The sequence below is a fragment of the Patiria miniata genome, unplaced genomic scaffold (assembly GCF_015706575.1).
Source record: "Patiria miniata isolate m_02_andy unplaced genomic scaffold, ASM1570657v1 HiC_scaffold_15, whole genome shotgun sequence".
NCBI lineage: Eukaryota > Metazoa > Echinodermata > Asteroidea > Valvatida > Asterinidae > Patiria > Patiria miniata.
In genome coordinates, this window is record NW_024037053.1 from 2,938,648 (window position 1) to 2,954,963 (window position 16,316).

General features: G+C 42.4%; 1 protein-coding gene across 1 annotated transcript in view; it reads right to left on the bottom strand.

Annotated features, from left to right (window-relative positions):
* Positions 1-296: 296 nt before the first annotated feature.
* Positions 297-16,316, bottom strand: part of LOC119722419 (tyrosine-protein kinase receptor Tie-1-like) — a gene marked incomplete at its 3' end in the record, with an annotated part of 30,531 nt that continues 14,511 nt past the window's right edge. Inside the window, 11 exon segments of the mRNA XM_038192527.1 lie at positions 297-484; positions 1,306-1,377; positions 1,699-1,992; positions 2,777-3,070; positions 4,815-5,037; positions 5,896-5,969; positions 7,102-7,419; positions 7,534-7,821; positions 8,354-8,531; positions 8,792-8,904; positions 10,102-10,233. Of these exon segments, the coding sequence (XP_038048455.1) occupies positions 297-484; positions 1,306-1,377; positions 1,699-1,992; positions 2,777-3,070; positions 4,815-5,037; positions 5,896-5,969; positions 7,102-7,419; positions 7,534-7,821; positions 8,354-8,531; positions 8,792-8,904; positions 10,102-10,233 (2,174 nt within the window).

Genomic DNA, 16,316 nt, shown 5'->3' on the forward strand with positions numbered 1-16,316 from the left:
CACTGTGTGTTAGTGACTGGGCGGAGCTTAGGAGCTCTGTGAGTTGCATATGTACGCGATTGGTTAGCCAAGTGCCATAGGCTTTATTGCGCCATAGGTTTAGTGCATGTACGTGTATGCGCCTAGTCGTGAGGGCTATACTCACGTGATTACGGGGAGTTGATCACATGATTCACATGCTGTTGCAGTGCTATTGGAATGCTATTATAGCAGACTAGTTCGGTAGGGGAACTTCCACATTTGACTCGAAGCAAAAATTCAGTTTGGGAATTTTTTTTTTGGGGGGGGGAACTTACGTCGCTGAATCGCATGATGAAATTGGGGTCGTTGGTGTCCAAGTCTACGTTACGTCTCTTATTCTTGAAGTACGACGTGTAGACGGCCACCGCCAGGGCAGCTACTAGGACCATGCCTACAACGACCGCGGCGATAATCATGGCTAGGCCTGCCCCATCCAAACCACCAGCCACGGGCCCCGTACCATCTACAGAAGGAACATGGGCACAAATAAGGGAATAAATGTGTGCTCGGGGAGGTTCTAATCACTCTGTTTTAGACCGCTTGGAGTCTGGTTGCTGATAATCGACCGAGCCGAATCCCATTCATAAATACCTTTTGGGTCCAAAAAATCTAAACTTTTCGGTCAAAAAACCTGATTTTGTTCAACAAGTTCACTTCATGTTTTTTTAAACAACCCTCTAGCTAAACAATGGAGTGTCCAGCTGGCGAGTAGATGTAAACAACTTTGAATTTTTTTGGTGGTGCAGATACTCTTAAGCCTTGGCCTCAACCCCTACGAGTTTCATTTAATTTCAGTCACGCATCACTGCACAATGGTCAATTGATCACAACAACATTTTGGACACTGTGACCAAGTTCCTTGCCTTATTCACTTTCAGTGCTGTGTTAAGTAAGCTGTGTAAAATCCTTCATGCTGTAAACAGGGCTGCAGTTGGGGTTGGAATCATTTGCCTGGCTATCAGTCATCACAGCAAGACATCAGTTTAATGCTCAAGGGCAAATGATTCCAATCCCAAACCAAGTCAGCCTCAATCAATGAAAATCTTTCAAAGTCCTACAAAATCCTGCAAAACCCATGGAGTACTTTGAAGGTTCAGGTTAGGGTAAATTTTGATGGTGACCATGAAAGTGCCACGTAAAAGTGCACAAGGCAGGGCGCCAGCATCCTCAATCCTTCAAAATCCTTTGAAGTCCTACAAAATCCTCCAAAAACCCATGAAGGACTTTGAAGGTTCGGGGAGGGTTAGGGTTATTTAATGAGGTTTGTTTCAGGAAAATACTTACCTTCAGCGGACTGTCCTGGTATAATTGCTTTTGGCTTGGTAGTGCGGGGCGGTTTGGTGGTCACGATCACATCTATAGTTCAGGAAAATTCACAGTGACAAAGACCCTGTTAATTGCGGAGCGACATATTTTATGAGACATTGACTCATTGTAGAGGAGTCAGATATTTCACACAAAGAGACACCATCAAAGTTTTTTTTAAACTTTCAATTACATGTATAAATTATATAACATTCTCTTGGAGATTTCTTGTCCAGTGGCCCCTAAAAATCCAAATTTAGAAAAATCCTGAGTCCCGCTGTTAGTGGGACTCGGGTTTCTAACAACTGTTTGCTGTTGAAGCAAAATGAATGAAAGCTAAACACTGGTCAAAAGTTCTCTTATCTCCGTTACCTGCTTCAAGCGTCTGCTCCCGAAATTCAGGGCAGTATGGACCGGGGCCGACCGCCGTGTAGGCCCGCACGCGGAACTCATACAGCACCTTGCGTTGCAGCCCGCTGACCACCACCCGCGTGTCCGTAGAGTTGCCGTGCTGAGAACGGTCCGTGCCGTCTGGGCTGACGCAGATGTACTCGTACTGGACGATTACGCCGTTGCGTTGATCGGCCACGGGCGGTTCCCAGATGAACTCGATGCTGGTGGCCATGACGCGTCCCGACTGGGGCGATGTGGGCGGGCCGGAGGGTTCTTGAGCGGGCAAAAACGGAAATTTATGTTAAATCTGTCGTACTGAACAAAATGGGTTCCACGTGGATACTGTAAACGACAAAGTCAATTGCAATTGTAGGAAATCACCAACATTTCTTGTTTTCTTCTAAATAGCAGCAATCCAAGACAGACTACTTTCACGAGGTGGTTTGCACCAGTACGATCTTTGATTCTTCAAGTGAGCTTTTTGGATAATAATTGGACCGGCTTCTTCTGACAAAAATAAATGATCCTATAAAGAGTAAAAAAAAAAAAAACCCAAATGTTGGACCATTGTTTTAGGGAAGTTCTGCATGTAGCATATTTAAAGTCTAGGATATGAAAGCCCAATTCATAAGCTTTCGTTTAGTACAAGAATCATTCAAATCACTCATGTGCTTTTCAAGTTACGGAGTTTTAAACACAGCCGCCGTTTTAAGGTTCTGTCCAGGGATAGCAAAAAAAGTTCAGTGTTCTTTAAGCAAAACGAAAACAAATCACATAGGGATGTGTGTGAATTGTTTTCGTTTTGCTGAGAGAACACACACCTTTTTGGTGATCCGTGGACAGAACCTTAAAACGATGGTTGTGTTTAAAATTCCGTAACTTGAAAAGTACATGAGTGATTTGCATGGTTCTTGTACTAAAAGAAAGCTTATGAATTGGGCTTTCATATCCTAGATTTTGAAAGTGCTACATGTAGAACTTCAATATAACAATAGTCCCGACATTTGGGTTTCATGTTTTTTTTACTCAACCTGTGTGCCCTTCAAGAAACACTTACTGTCTTCTAAAGTCTGAACGGTTCTGGACTCCACTTCCCCCTTTGTCACCGTTACTGCAACCACCTCGATGATGTAGGTAGTGTATGGCCTCAGGCCATCCAGGACCAACTCGGTGTCTGGCGGATGGACCCGGGTCACCGTGGGCTCGTTCTCTTGGGAACTACTGATGAACTCCAAGGAGCTGACCTCGTAGTACCTGATAACGCCGTTGGCTTCGGCGGGGGTGCCCCAGTCTACCGCGATACTGTCATGGGACCGGACTTCCACTATCAAATTGGAGACTTTGCTTGGGGCTACACGGACACGGAGAGAAAATTTTAACATCTGTGAGACGTTCTGGAAAAAAAGATGGAACTGGGCACAGGCCGTAGTGGAGAAAAATGAAAACAAATTGAAGGGGGTGGTATTTTTCGATTTTTCAATTAATAGATATTGGGGAAAAATGGTATGAAAATTTGAAATGTGTTTTTAAGGAAAAACAATTGGCATTTTTCAATAAAAAAAAAACAGTCAAAAGGTTAAAGGCCTTTTTTTAAAGCTAGAGTCCATCATTTGCAGCCATCCGAAAAGTAACTGGCGTAATTATTGTTGAAAAACAAACTTGGTTGAAAGATAGTAAGGGAACTAAACTCCCTGTGAAGTTATTCTTTCTGGGAAGCTGTCATTTTGAAGTAATCAACGAAAGAAGGCATTTCCAACGGTGATTCTTAAGAAGCACCGTAGGAAAATTTAAATTAGTAGTTCGTTTTGTTATTCAGCGCAGCGCGCACAAGTATTGGAACGACGCACATGCGCGCGCGGTTGTTGTAATTTGTCGGATCAGTGTGCGACATCGCGTATAACTGCAATTCAAAACAATTCAAAACATGATTCAGTAACTTTTGACTTGAAATTGAGATCTAAGAATGTTGTTTTTCTCGGAATGTACAGCTGAAGCTTAGCTGAAACTTCATCAAGTTAGTTGCTCAGTATCCTTCATTAGATTTTGAACTCTCTTGTTGCTTCAAACGAACAAAATGCACAAATTACAAATGATGGACTGTAGCTTTAAGTATTTTACTTTCATGATGACAATGATGATAAATGCAAATTCTAAACAGCCATAACTTGGCAACGGAATGCCCGATTGAAGAGCAACAAACGGTATTCTAAAGAGAAAGTTATTCATTTGCCTAATACCTGCTAACCCTCCTTTTCGACCTCTGCCCAATAGACCTTTATCATGCAGCCACCATTTTAGTCGTGTTCCCCGTATCCAAAAACAGTATTGAATAATACTGTTTTCTGTGCAAAAAGGAACCAGACTATTTTTTCCTTCTGGCCTCGCTTTGGTTATGTTGATTTGAATGGGCAAAAATTGAGATGCCCGCAACATGATTATGGTCTATACCGTCTCAATTTGCTGGAATGCTTCACTTTTACGTTTTGGCTTGTGCTTGCCGCAACCGCCGGTACTTTGCAGACTCGCAGGGTGCGTTCGTTAAGCTCACCTGGGTCGACACGGGTCATCCCCGTGCCGTTCGATTAGCTCTGACGACATTCTTGGGGCTCAGCCGGGTCAGCCACCACAGACCCTGCTCGTGCAGCAGAGTCAGTGGTGGAAATACGACACGCATGCGTTGTTCATTCCACGAAACTGCTAAATATGGCGGCCGGACGGCGGAAATCTCAAGTGGACTTGAAAGAATAACTTTATTTGAAGTCTAAAAGTAATCGTTTATTGAGTTCATTGCGACCCGTTGCTGTAATCCAGCCAGCTTTTTGAGTTTCGCAACTGACTGAAAAGCTGTTAATTCTCAAATTAAAACCCAATACGAAACGGGCGTTTTTGTCCGTGGTTTTGGCCATGACGGTTGTTGCTACGGGCCTTACGTGAGGATTGTGCACGGCCCGCGGTTGAGTATTTGACTAGCCCGGCTGTCGTGGCTAACTCGTCTGCCTTTACCCGAGTCGATCCGGGTGAGCTATAACGAACGGCCCCTATATGTGGATGACAAAAGTTGACAGCAGATAGGCATGTCTAGTTCCTTGACTCACCTCCCTCGTTAGTCGTTACTGTTCTTCGTGCACTGAACCGGCCCCCGCCTTGGCAGTTGACGAACTGCATGCGGACTGAGTAGACGGTGAATGGCCGGAGTCCTTCCAAGAGGGCGCTAGACTCCGACAGGTCGTTGACCGGCAACTGCTGGGTGTTGTCCTCTCCCCGGATTGTGTACTCAATGAGGGCGCTGTCTATTTCATCTGTCGGTGGTATAGATGCCTAAGGGGGGAAAACGTTGAAAACGAGAGCATCAGCAGACCGTTCCGTTAGGCGTCGCGAACTGCACACGTCTGGTCTCTCCAATAACGCAATGCACGCTCTAGATGCGCACGTCATTTACGAGTGCACGTATTTCGGACATTTGGGCACGCATGCTGGACTTGAATCACAGCTGTGATTGGCCAAAACCTCAGCAAGGTTTAGCGAATCGGCCTGTTGGGGCAGAATCTTAAAGGGAATATGCAATATTTGCTTTTGCTGTAATTTTCGGAAATGGATGGATTTTGGGGGTTAGTCTATGTTGTTGGAAGTTTTGTGTTCGTACTCATAGATGCTGGAAAAACCACGAAAAACAATCATATTTTTAAAGTCTGGTTCCCTGACCCCACTTAAGATGAAACAGAGCAATTTATAGACGTCGAGGAATTGTAAGGTCAGGGAACCAGTTTATCTGGCTTGTTCCCATCCATAGGTATGTAATTGATTGCAAACAAAATGCGGAATAACTAAATATGGTCAACTGGGGGCAGTATTTGAAAAAAGCCAGTTGAAAATTGATACAAAACTACCACTTTTCTTGAAAATGACAGCACACCAGGTGCCATGATTTTACAAAATGCTTTAGACTGTCATTCACTAACAGTCCAGTAAGGTATTTCCTAATCATTTGGTAGTTTTGATTTTAGATTTAGTTTTGATTGTATATATTCCTTTTAAAGATTTCTAGCTCACATCCCTCCCGAGTACAATTCCTTGTCTTTTTTAAGAAGTTCTCTCGGGCGGTGAGGATCAAATTTTGCTCGATGCAAGCAAAAAACTTCTGATAAATGTTCAGCATTATACAAAGTATTAACTCACACTCCAGGAAACTCGAAGTACTGTCGAGACGTCATCTTCAGTAGAAACCGTGATAGAAGGACGGGCGCTGGGGGCTGTGGAAGACAGGGGAACAAAGCCCAAACAACTTTTATGATTTCTTGAAAAACGTGACCTACTTCATTATTAAAGGGAATATACAACATTTGCAAATATCGAAAAATAAAACTACCAAGTTTTTACGAAATACCTTACAAGGATGTTGGTAAATGACAGTCTAAAGCATCCTGTAAAATTGTGGCACCTGGTGTGAAGTCATTTTCAAGAAAATGGTATTTTTGTATAAATTTCCAACGGTGGTCGGCCGACCACCGTTGGAAAAACCTAACTATTTTTCAACTTCTGCCCCAAGTTCACCATTTTTTTCAGTCTAAATTTTGTTTGCTATTGGTTACATGTTCATGAACGGATGCAGGCCAGCTAGACTAGTTCCATTACCTTACAATTTTCCGGCATCTATAAATTGATACATTTTATCTTTAGTGGAGTCAAGGAACTAGACTTCTCCACCATTTGTGTTTTTCTTGGTTTTTCCAGCATTTTCGAACACAAAACTGCAAACATGTCAGTGTAACAATATTTGATCTATTATAGTAACCCCTCAAATAGTTCATTTCTGAAAATTACAGCAAAAGCCAATGATGTACATTCCCTTTAAAAGGTGACTTTAGAAACATCAAGCAGTTACACTTTATGGTTTTATCAAGTGTCAATCTCGTCAGGATTTGAAATAGTGTAAGACTTGCTACTTCCTATGATGACATCACTGTTTCGCTCATGAATATGCATATTTCATATAAAAACCAACGAACCATGTAACATCCTCAGAAATGATAATTAAAAGACTGACAATAAATAAATGTAAATGATGCAATGAAGGATATTGCTAAAAGAATTCTGGGTTTTTCCTTCTGTAAAATATTTTTTTCTTTTCTGTTTTTTTTGGGGGGCATTAGCCCTAACCACCCCAACCCTTCAAAATCCAACTACATGTTTTGTTGGAATCTGTTGGAGTGAGTACTGCACTAGTAAACTGATTATGCTTCTCATGGGGTCAGGCATACCACCATAATCAGAGTCCAACAGTTTGGGTGTTGAGTTCCCCATATGGTGTTGGAGTTTGCGAGAGTGAAGAAGGTTCCTAGAAAATCACTGAAGGGGTTAGAGTTAAAGATCTTTAAATCTTACCGTCATGGTCTGTGAAAAAAGATGTGGGATCTCCGGGACTTCCTCGCCCACTTGTAGAAGACCCCTCACCTGGCCTGACCAGCACCACTCTGACGTTGTAACTGGTTTGGCCCCTCAGTCCGGATAGGATCACGATGTCGTCGCTTGGAACGCTTTCCTCGTCTCTGGGAGTCCAGGCAGACTCGTCCGATCGCTTGTACTCCAAGGAATACCTAACGATTGGTCCGTCGCCCGTGAAAGAGCCAGCGTTGATTCGGATGGTGGCGGTGTGACAGGTCACGGCCGTCACCTCTGGTGACAGGCTTGGCCGAGGTTGCTCTGAAGTGGGCAACAAAGAGAGGAAACGTAATTTAACATTGGCAATGTTAGACCAGTGTTCATGTAAGTGGAAGGACGTTTAATACTGCACTATCAACTCGGCGCGACACTCACGTTTAACCTGCAGCTGAGCTTGGCCGGTAGCCACTCCACCGGCCCCGCTAGCCCGGCACGTATAGTCACCCGCCATGTCCAGCGTTGTGTCGTCGATGTAGAACAAAAACACGGCACCGGTTCCCGACGGGTAATGTGTCCCGGGGGCCTTGGTGGAGGTCGGGTTGGCGTTAGGGAACAGACGCACGGTGACGTCATTGGGGTTGACGTTGCCCACATCGCATTGGAAGGTGGCCGTCGCACCAATGTTGACTCCCACGTCATCCACGGAAACCAAGGGCAAGTTCTCTGCAGGATAAAGAGCAAGACAAGTATAGCTTTTTTCAATTTACAAAGGCGATTCATTGCGATTCTCACCAACCAACCACTTAGCTTTTCGGGATCAGCTAGCCAAATAAACTCAGTTACGGCATTAAAGCAACAACGATTGTAATCTACTATGATATTTATAATTATTTATTTCTGGCAATGAAACCAAGGAGTCCTCAAAAGCGCCCTAGGCACTGTAGCTCGCAAGCCTGAAGAAACCTGTGGAAAGAAGACAATGAGAAGAAATTACAGTTTTAGAGTTGGGATGAAAACCCCAGAAGAATATTCTGGGGAAAGCCCACGGAATTAGGTAGGGACTGAAAACCCAATCCACATATTGGCCCAGGTGGATTCGAACCCGGGTCACAGCGGTGGAAGGCGAGGAAAGTACCGCTACGCCAACCTGACTCCCTTAAACAGAGGGCCCCTCTTTGTCAGCAACTTAAAGAGCAAATTCCTGGACCCTAATACCACCATAAAATCCAAGAGGCATGAGGTACCCGGAACATACCGATTGCAGTGATGTTGACGAAATACTCGAAAACTGGAGCGGGGCTGATTCCCAACGTACACTTGAAGACCCAGGGGCCGCTGATCGAGTAAGGGGTGAAGAGCAGCCTGTTCTGATTTCTGTCCGGGAAATCTATGGCCTTGTCGGACTTGGGCGGCAGGGCACTTGGCTCAACACTCTTGAAAGAAAAAAAGAAAACGGTGGAGATTTCAAAGGTGTTTTCAGGCTTTCTTTACCCTAGATCTTAAAGGAACTGCAAGATAACTCGCCAACACTTTTGTTTAGGTCCTTAAGCCCTTTGGACTTGATGTTCCCCTACGCAAAACATGAAACTATTTGGAGGCCTGGTCTTCTGGTCACTGGCCTAGGATCTCTGGAGGCCAAACTCAGCGATGGAGTCAAGGATCAGAAAAAAAACCTCTTATAGAAAATGCATACCTCAATAAAGATGGCTGGACAGTCGGTGACTGACGATTGACAGCCGCAGACCAGAGCGACTCGGATACCACTGCCCAATGTCACCGTAGTCACGTTGGCCAAAAAGAAGTATTCTGTAAAATAAAGAGAGAATAAAAGGGAAACAGAAGATGTTGCAGAAGTTGAAGATGTTACGCTGTTCAAGTATTAGGCCAAAAAAAAATTAAGTCGGTCTCTGGTCAGCGCGTGCGTCGATTTTAATCATGCGCGTCAATCTTTTTTTTCCCCAAAATGTTCCGCGGTAGCTCCAACAGCGCCCTCTATTACCGCACCTCCTCATTTTTTTTTACCAAAGAGCACCAAGGAATGGGAAATTGAACCAAGGCAAATGATCGAGAGCACCAAGGCAAATTATGGAGGACACCAATGTACAAGAGGACACCAAAAAAGCAAAATAGTACCCCACCTTGTCTGTACAATCCAAGCTTGAAGAAAAAAAAAAAAGCTGCGTCGCCGCGTCATTTTCGGAACTTTGGTCTGACCAGAGACCAACTATTTTTTTTTTTTGGCCTTAGGCTCACAAGTATCATGCAATGATTAGGCAAAATAAAAAAAAAACATGTTTAGCGTCCTGCCTCTTTGACAAAAAGGAAGGAGGAGGCCCTTTTTTTTTTTTTTTTCCTTTTCAAAATGGCCGCCCAACACATTTTTCAAGACAACGCGGCCGGGCTATTTTTCAAGATGGTTACCAGCTTTTTTCAAAATGGCCGCCACTTGGACTCATTGACTATTTCCACAGCTTTATACACGGTATAAAAGTCTAAAAATACGATTTCTTTCGTCAGAGATCGTAAAAATTTATCAATTTTTGTCTTTTAAAAAAAAAATAATAAATAAAAAAAGGAGGCGGCCTCTAAAAAGGAAGCGGGCGGGGACGCTAAACATGTTTTTTTTTTTACTTCGCCTTACGTTTCCTTTTCGATACAGCTGAGTATCTGTTTCTCCTACGTCCTCTTGAAAGAGTCTGTGTGTGGAATTTTAAAGATTTTGCCTAGTTTAGAAGTGACGTTAGTTGACCCAAAGTGAATGTGCAGGTTTCAAAACAGGCAAATGTTCAGGTGAAAGTTTTACAGTGACTAGTAGCGTTTCAAACCCTTAATGATTCAAACCCTGAATTGTTTTTGTTTATCTAATTTAAATTTTTGGTTTGATGTTCACATTAATGATCACGGAGATTGAATATCTTTCGAGATCAAGCGCGATTTTGTAAGAGATAGAGGCAGTTTGGCTAGTCTGGAAGACCAATCTGAAATGGTTGTTAATGTACTTACTGTCGTCTTCACACGTGGGTCCCATTTTCGCAGGTGGGCACTGGCATTCACCGGTAAATTGGTCACACGGGATACCGAGCGGACAGGTGCAGACTTCCCTACAGCCTGCTCCATACAATCCATCTGCACAGGCTGCAACAATGAATGGAAAAATCAGGCATGTTGGAGAAATTTATGAAAACGAATGAGACGAGAGAATGAATCCTAAACTCACAAAATTTATACTTTGACCCTAACCACCTTAAAGGGAATAAACAACATTTGCAAACATCGAAAAATAAAACTACCAAGTTTTTACGAAATACCTTACTAGGATGTTGGTAAATGACAGTCTAAAGCATCCTGTAAAATCATGGCACCTGGTGTTGAGTCATTATCAAGAAAATGGTATTTTTGTATTCATTTCCAACGGTGGTCGGCCGACCACCGTTGGAAAAACCAAACTATTTTTCAACTACTGCTCCAAATTTGCAATTTTTTTCAGTCCAAATTTTGTTTGCTTTTGGTTACATGTTCATGAACGGCTGCAGGCCAGCTAGACTGCTTCCCTTACCTTACAATTTTCCGACATCTATAAATTGATCCATTTGATCTTTAGTGGAGTCAGGGAACCAGACTACTTAAACGTTTTTGCTTTTCTTGGTTTTTCAAGCATTTTCGAACACAAAACTTCAAACATGTCAGTGTAACAATATTTGATCTATTATACTAACCCCTCAAATAGTTCACTTCTGAAAATTACAGCAAAAGCCAATGATGCACATTCACTTTAACCAGTTGACGCCTGGATTATTTTGACAAGAACGGAACGAGGCGCGGGAATATTTTTCACTTGACCTCAACCCAGGTGGGTTGAAGCTATCACCCTCAGGCAACATGCAAAAAAAATTCAGACCAGTCTCATATGGTTTGTGCACAGGTGACAAGTGATGGCCAGATATGGGAATCTCCCCCCCCCCCCCCCCCCCCCCCCCCCGTTCCCATGCTTCCAAAGAGAATGAAAAGAGGGGAAAATAATGCAGAAAAGAAATTTGCAACCTGACACCACTTTAGAAACAGAAAAAAGACATTTTTTTTTGCTTATCTTGTACCTCAGAGAGTATACTTTCATGTGAGAACTGTAAGAAATATGGTGATGAAGTCTTTACGAGAGATTTGTAGGCGAATATGTGGCCAAATAAGTGGATTTTTACATTTCACTGCATGTTGACGCCCTCAACTGACACGTGATAAACGAAGGCGGAAACATGCAGTGACATGTAAACATTCACTAATTCGGCCACACATTTGCCTACAAATCTCTCCTAAGACTTTGTGAACATATTCCTTACATTCTCACGTGATGGTATACTCGGAGGTAGGCCTACAACAAGATAAGCAAGAAAAAATGTCTTTTTTTTGTTTTGAAAGTGGCGCCAGCGCCAGGTTGCAACATTTTTTCCAATGTCGCAACCTGATGCCACTTTTTTCTTCATAGTTATCTCAATGAAGGTTATTCTTTGCAAAAAAAATGTGTTATGATGAATCTGGGACTGAGAAACATTTCCAATCTTGTTACTAATGTTAGGGCCGCAGCTAGCATGCTCATACCATGGAGCTATAAAACATAGCTCCTAGCCCCATAAATGTGGCCTATTTACTGGACTGCCTCCGTAAACATAGGCCACACATCCACATGTACAAAAAACGTGTCGACTTTGCCAAATTTTGATTTTCACATTTAGGCTTACTTTTTACGATTTTTTTGCTTTAAAAGCATTCTCACCCTCTATAAAGGCTAATCAGAAAGTGCTGCCTTTTTCAGATGTTCATTTTTCGTGAAATTTCCAGATACATTTGCACACGTTTGCGTATCAAAATTTCAACATGAAATTTCACAAAAATTAAACATCTGAAAAAGGCAGCACTTTCTGATTAGCCTTTATAGAGGGTGAGAATGCTTCTAAAGCAAAAAAAATCTACAAAGTAAGCCTAAATGTGAAAATCAAAATTTGGCAAAGTCGACACATTTTTTGTACATGTGGATGTGTGGCCTATGTTTACGGAGGCAGTCCAGTAAATAGGCCACATTTATGGGGCTACATAGCTCCATGCTCGTAGTGAGTCGTACCATCACCATGGACATGATGGAGCTATAAACACAGAAATTTACAGGTGAATTCCTAGCTGAAGTTCTCCTCTCTAGTTGTTCAAGCTAACTCTCCATAGACTTTGTACACAATCGCAAAAGTGGCGTCCGGTTGCTACATTTTTTCCCCAACAATAGAGGTGTCCTAAACTACACGATGACCTTTTATTGCAAGGCCTAATCATGAAGGAATTTAAACATGTTAAATAATGAGGCCTCCTTGTTGACCAGCCAGTGTCATGACTGACATGACTGAGTCAGAGAGTGTATGTTGCATGCTTTTTGTGTTGCCCGCCTGTGAGAAATGGCGCCACCAAGAGTTCCACTGTACGTGCAGTTGAATCGGTAGACTTGATTTCAAGTCGGTATTATAGATTGGTATTGTGGACCCCACTCGATTTTGTTTGTACGATCCGTTAAGAATGTGACTACAAAGTACAATCATGGAGAAATAAATAAGCGTTGATCTCGATTCCAAAGGATTTCTAGAACAAGCTAGGGGGAAACAAGTGCGAGTGCGCAATAATAAGCTCTTGCGAAAAAGACGCCGATGGCACATTACAGAACACCATACTTTTCGTCAATTTTCATTTCCTACCGGGGATATCGTCCAACAACTACAGAAAATACCACGTGACTATTACAATACTGCACATATCTTGCCTCCATTTACAAAATTTTCATGATCAACTTAACGAATTGTTACGAACAATGTTTAGAGCGCATTAACCACTCTGATGACGGCATGGCATATTATTTTGCTCAATTTTTGTAAAATAATTTTGGTCAATTATACATTTTTCGGCGACCGACCGATGACTGTAGATTGGCTCCTGCCACAGCACACAAAAAGAGACATCTGCCGGTTCAGCAGCATTGAGCTACCCGAAGCAAGTTCCCATTGTGCCTGCACACATCGAACCAGGAACTACTTTTGTCCGGTCGTGTTTCCTGGTAGTAGCTGTGGTCTGTTCGAGATAAGGCCGATAACAGATAGCCCCTGACTGACTTATGTTGACGTTGAAAAGTCTTCCAGGCACGCAAAAGGGCACAGAGTTAGTTCAAGGATCATCTCTGGGCTCGACTTGAAGCTATAATTCCAGACACAATTTGGTTTCGAGACGGAAGTTGATAGCGAGTTCAGTAAGAGAACGCCCGAATATTACACTAAAACAATTCTGATGGACTTTGTATTTTTTGGTAGAATCTGTCACAGAAATATTAGCCTTTGTCATGCTACTACCGGACACAACTTCAAGGAACGGCCGTGACATTGCTGCAAGACTACATTTCTGCATTGTCACTCACAGCGGTCAAATCACGTAGCACCATGACAAAGTTGTTCTGAACTAGGCTGATTCACTTTTCTCATCCAAAAGAACACATTTTAAGAGTGTACTTGTTTAAAATGTATTATCCATTTTCCAAGGAACAAAAAATCACCACAAAATATAATGGGCATAAGAAGTGTAACTATTAGGAGGGGCGTGGTTACCTGTGCTCAATGGTTATTGCGCAGTTATTTTGGCAGGAGACAACCAATCAATCTAGTTTTAGAAAAGTCAGAGAATAATTTGCATATCACTTAACTTCAACACTGTGACGGTTTCCTTTCCCCAATTGAAGTACTTTTTTATCAAATTAATACTAAAGGTATTACAAAGTAACGATTTTTGACCTTCAAAAACATGATTTCTTTAGGAAATAAACTGAATGTTTCGAGAATGCACAGAGTTCGGAGAGGACATTGAATGGCTTTTTAGGTTATTGGACCGGACCATATTTATTTCGCAGAAAAGTTTGAAACCACACACACAAGGGAAATCCTGGTTCGATGATGAAACACCGGACGATACACAATTCAATGACTGCACAGCACCACTGTCCTTCACGTACCGCCAAAAAGGAACCAAGGTTCGTATACATGTAGGGGCGGGGCATTACGATTGGGGGGAGGGGAAAATGAAGCCTTGTGATGACTCCCCTTCATTTTAGTTCATGACGATGAGCATAGGTAATATGTGTCGAAACGTTGAGAATACTTCTGGTTTAATTTGAAAACTGGTGTTGGCTTGTCGCCAACAATATGACTGTGCTCCATATCCAATTACACCGAAGCCGAAACTACAAAGTGACTTGAGTCACGTCCACCAAATTGTTGCTGTGTCGAATGATAATAATGCAATAATGTGGGGCTTATATAGCGCTTTAATATACCAAAGGTTTCAAAGCGCCTCACCATTATTACCCCTGTTCATTAGGCCGTGAGACCAGTTTTTGTAGCAACTCGAGATCAGCGCATCCTGGTCTCTACCTTCACAGGTACCCATTTATACTCCTGGGCGGAGAGAGGCAATTGTGGTAAAGTGTCTTGCCCAAGAACACAAGCATCAGTGCAATCTGGTCTCTACCTTCACAGGTACCCATTTATACTCTTGGGTGGAGAGAGGCAATTGTAGTAAAGTGTCTTGCCAAAGAACACAAGCATCAGTGCAGTTTGGTCTCTACCTTCACAGGTACCCATTTATACTCTTGGGTGGAGAGAGGCAATTGTAGTAAAGTGTCTTGCCAAAGAACACAAGCATCAGCGCATTTTGTCGTCTTGTGGACACAACATGGCTTGGTGTATAATGAAGTACACATTATAGCTTGTACACACTTAGAATCCATGTTGTGCCCAGAAAATACACACAATGCTTGTCACGACTTATATAAACCATCATCAGCTCTAGTTGTTATTTCCTTTCGACCTTGTTTACAAGATAACAGAGGAAAAAGCCCCGGACGATATCAAATGAACATTGTTTTTTGTTTGTTTACTACAATCGTTTCCCTTCGCCTCTTCCTTCGCACTCCTGAAATCAAAGTGTTTACAACTTGCTCATGATGGATTTTTTTCTCATCCTATAAGTTTGTCCGATAATAGTAGCACTGCAATGATATTAGTCAAGGGTTAGTTTATAGGCCAATGCTGTTGTGCTTAAAGGGGTGACTTTTATTTGCGTATTTTCAATTATTCAAACCATCAATGAAGACGATCTCTTCAACGATCAGAGCATACTGATCGGAACGTCGAGTTTCACATCCAACTGGTTCCTTTCAGAACCACACCTCTTCTCAAAAGAGATTATTCTACACGGTGTTACCGCAAACCTCACTAGTATACACTACCCCCATGCACATTTTCAAATCTTATTTATTCAAAACCAGTTGATCTTTTTAAATAAACTTAATAGCGAACAACATATGTTTTTTCCCCATGGTCACTACCAATAGTAAAGTAGTAAGTAAAGCCTGTCACGAGCCAATGTGGCCAATCAGGCCGGCGTTTATCTCTGGTTTCAGTGGCATGAAACGACTGAGAATATTTCTACTCCCCCTGGATGGGATGCCAGTCCATCGCAGGTTACTCCCCAGCTAATGCCGGTACCCATTTATACTCCTGGGTGGAGAGAGGCCAGTAGGGGTGAAGTGGCTCGCCAACTTCGGGACACAACATTATGACCAGCAGCTGGATTCGAACCCCTGACCCTCAGATCATGAGTCACGAACCCTAACCACTAGGTTACACTACCCACCATAATTACTTCCACCACTACCAATAAGCCAACCTAAAATGTTTAGCTTTTATTTAGTCAGATGTTAAACCTAGGCCTAGACCTTTCTATTTTTCTGCCAGACAAACGTTTCGGTTGAATTGTTCTCTCTTTAATAAAATAATGGGAAAAATCTCAAAAAGCCGAAAAAATGCTTGCAGTTAACTAGAATTGCTCTTTTCCCCCGACACTCGTAATTTCTGGAAAACGGGGGCCTACATGCAGTACACATGCGATGCTCAACCCGTTTCAGGTTTCAAATCGGAAAAAAAATTTATTTGTTTTGGAACGAATCCAAATTTCCCGAAATTGTCAGGAACTGCCTGGATGTTTCTGGCATTGGCGTCGCCTGGTACGGTGTTCAAAACATAGAAACACAAATTCATGTCATACTTGTGTTTTCTTGTCTCGTTTCAAATTGTTTTTTTTTTGGCCACGTTTCCCTGAAGCCACATTTATTTTTATAATTGGGAGAATTTGAAGATTTTTTT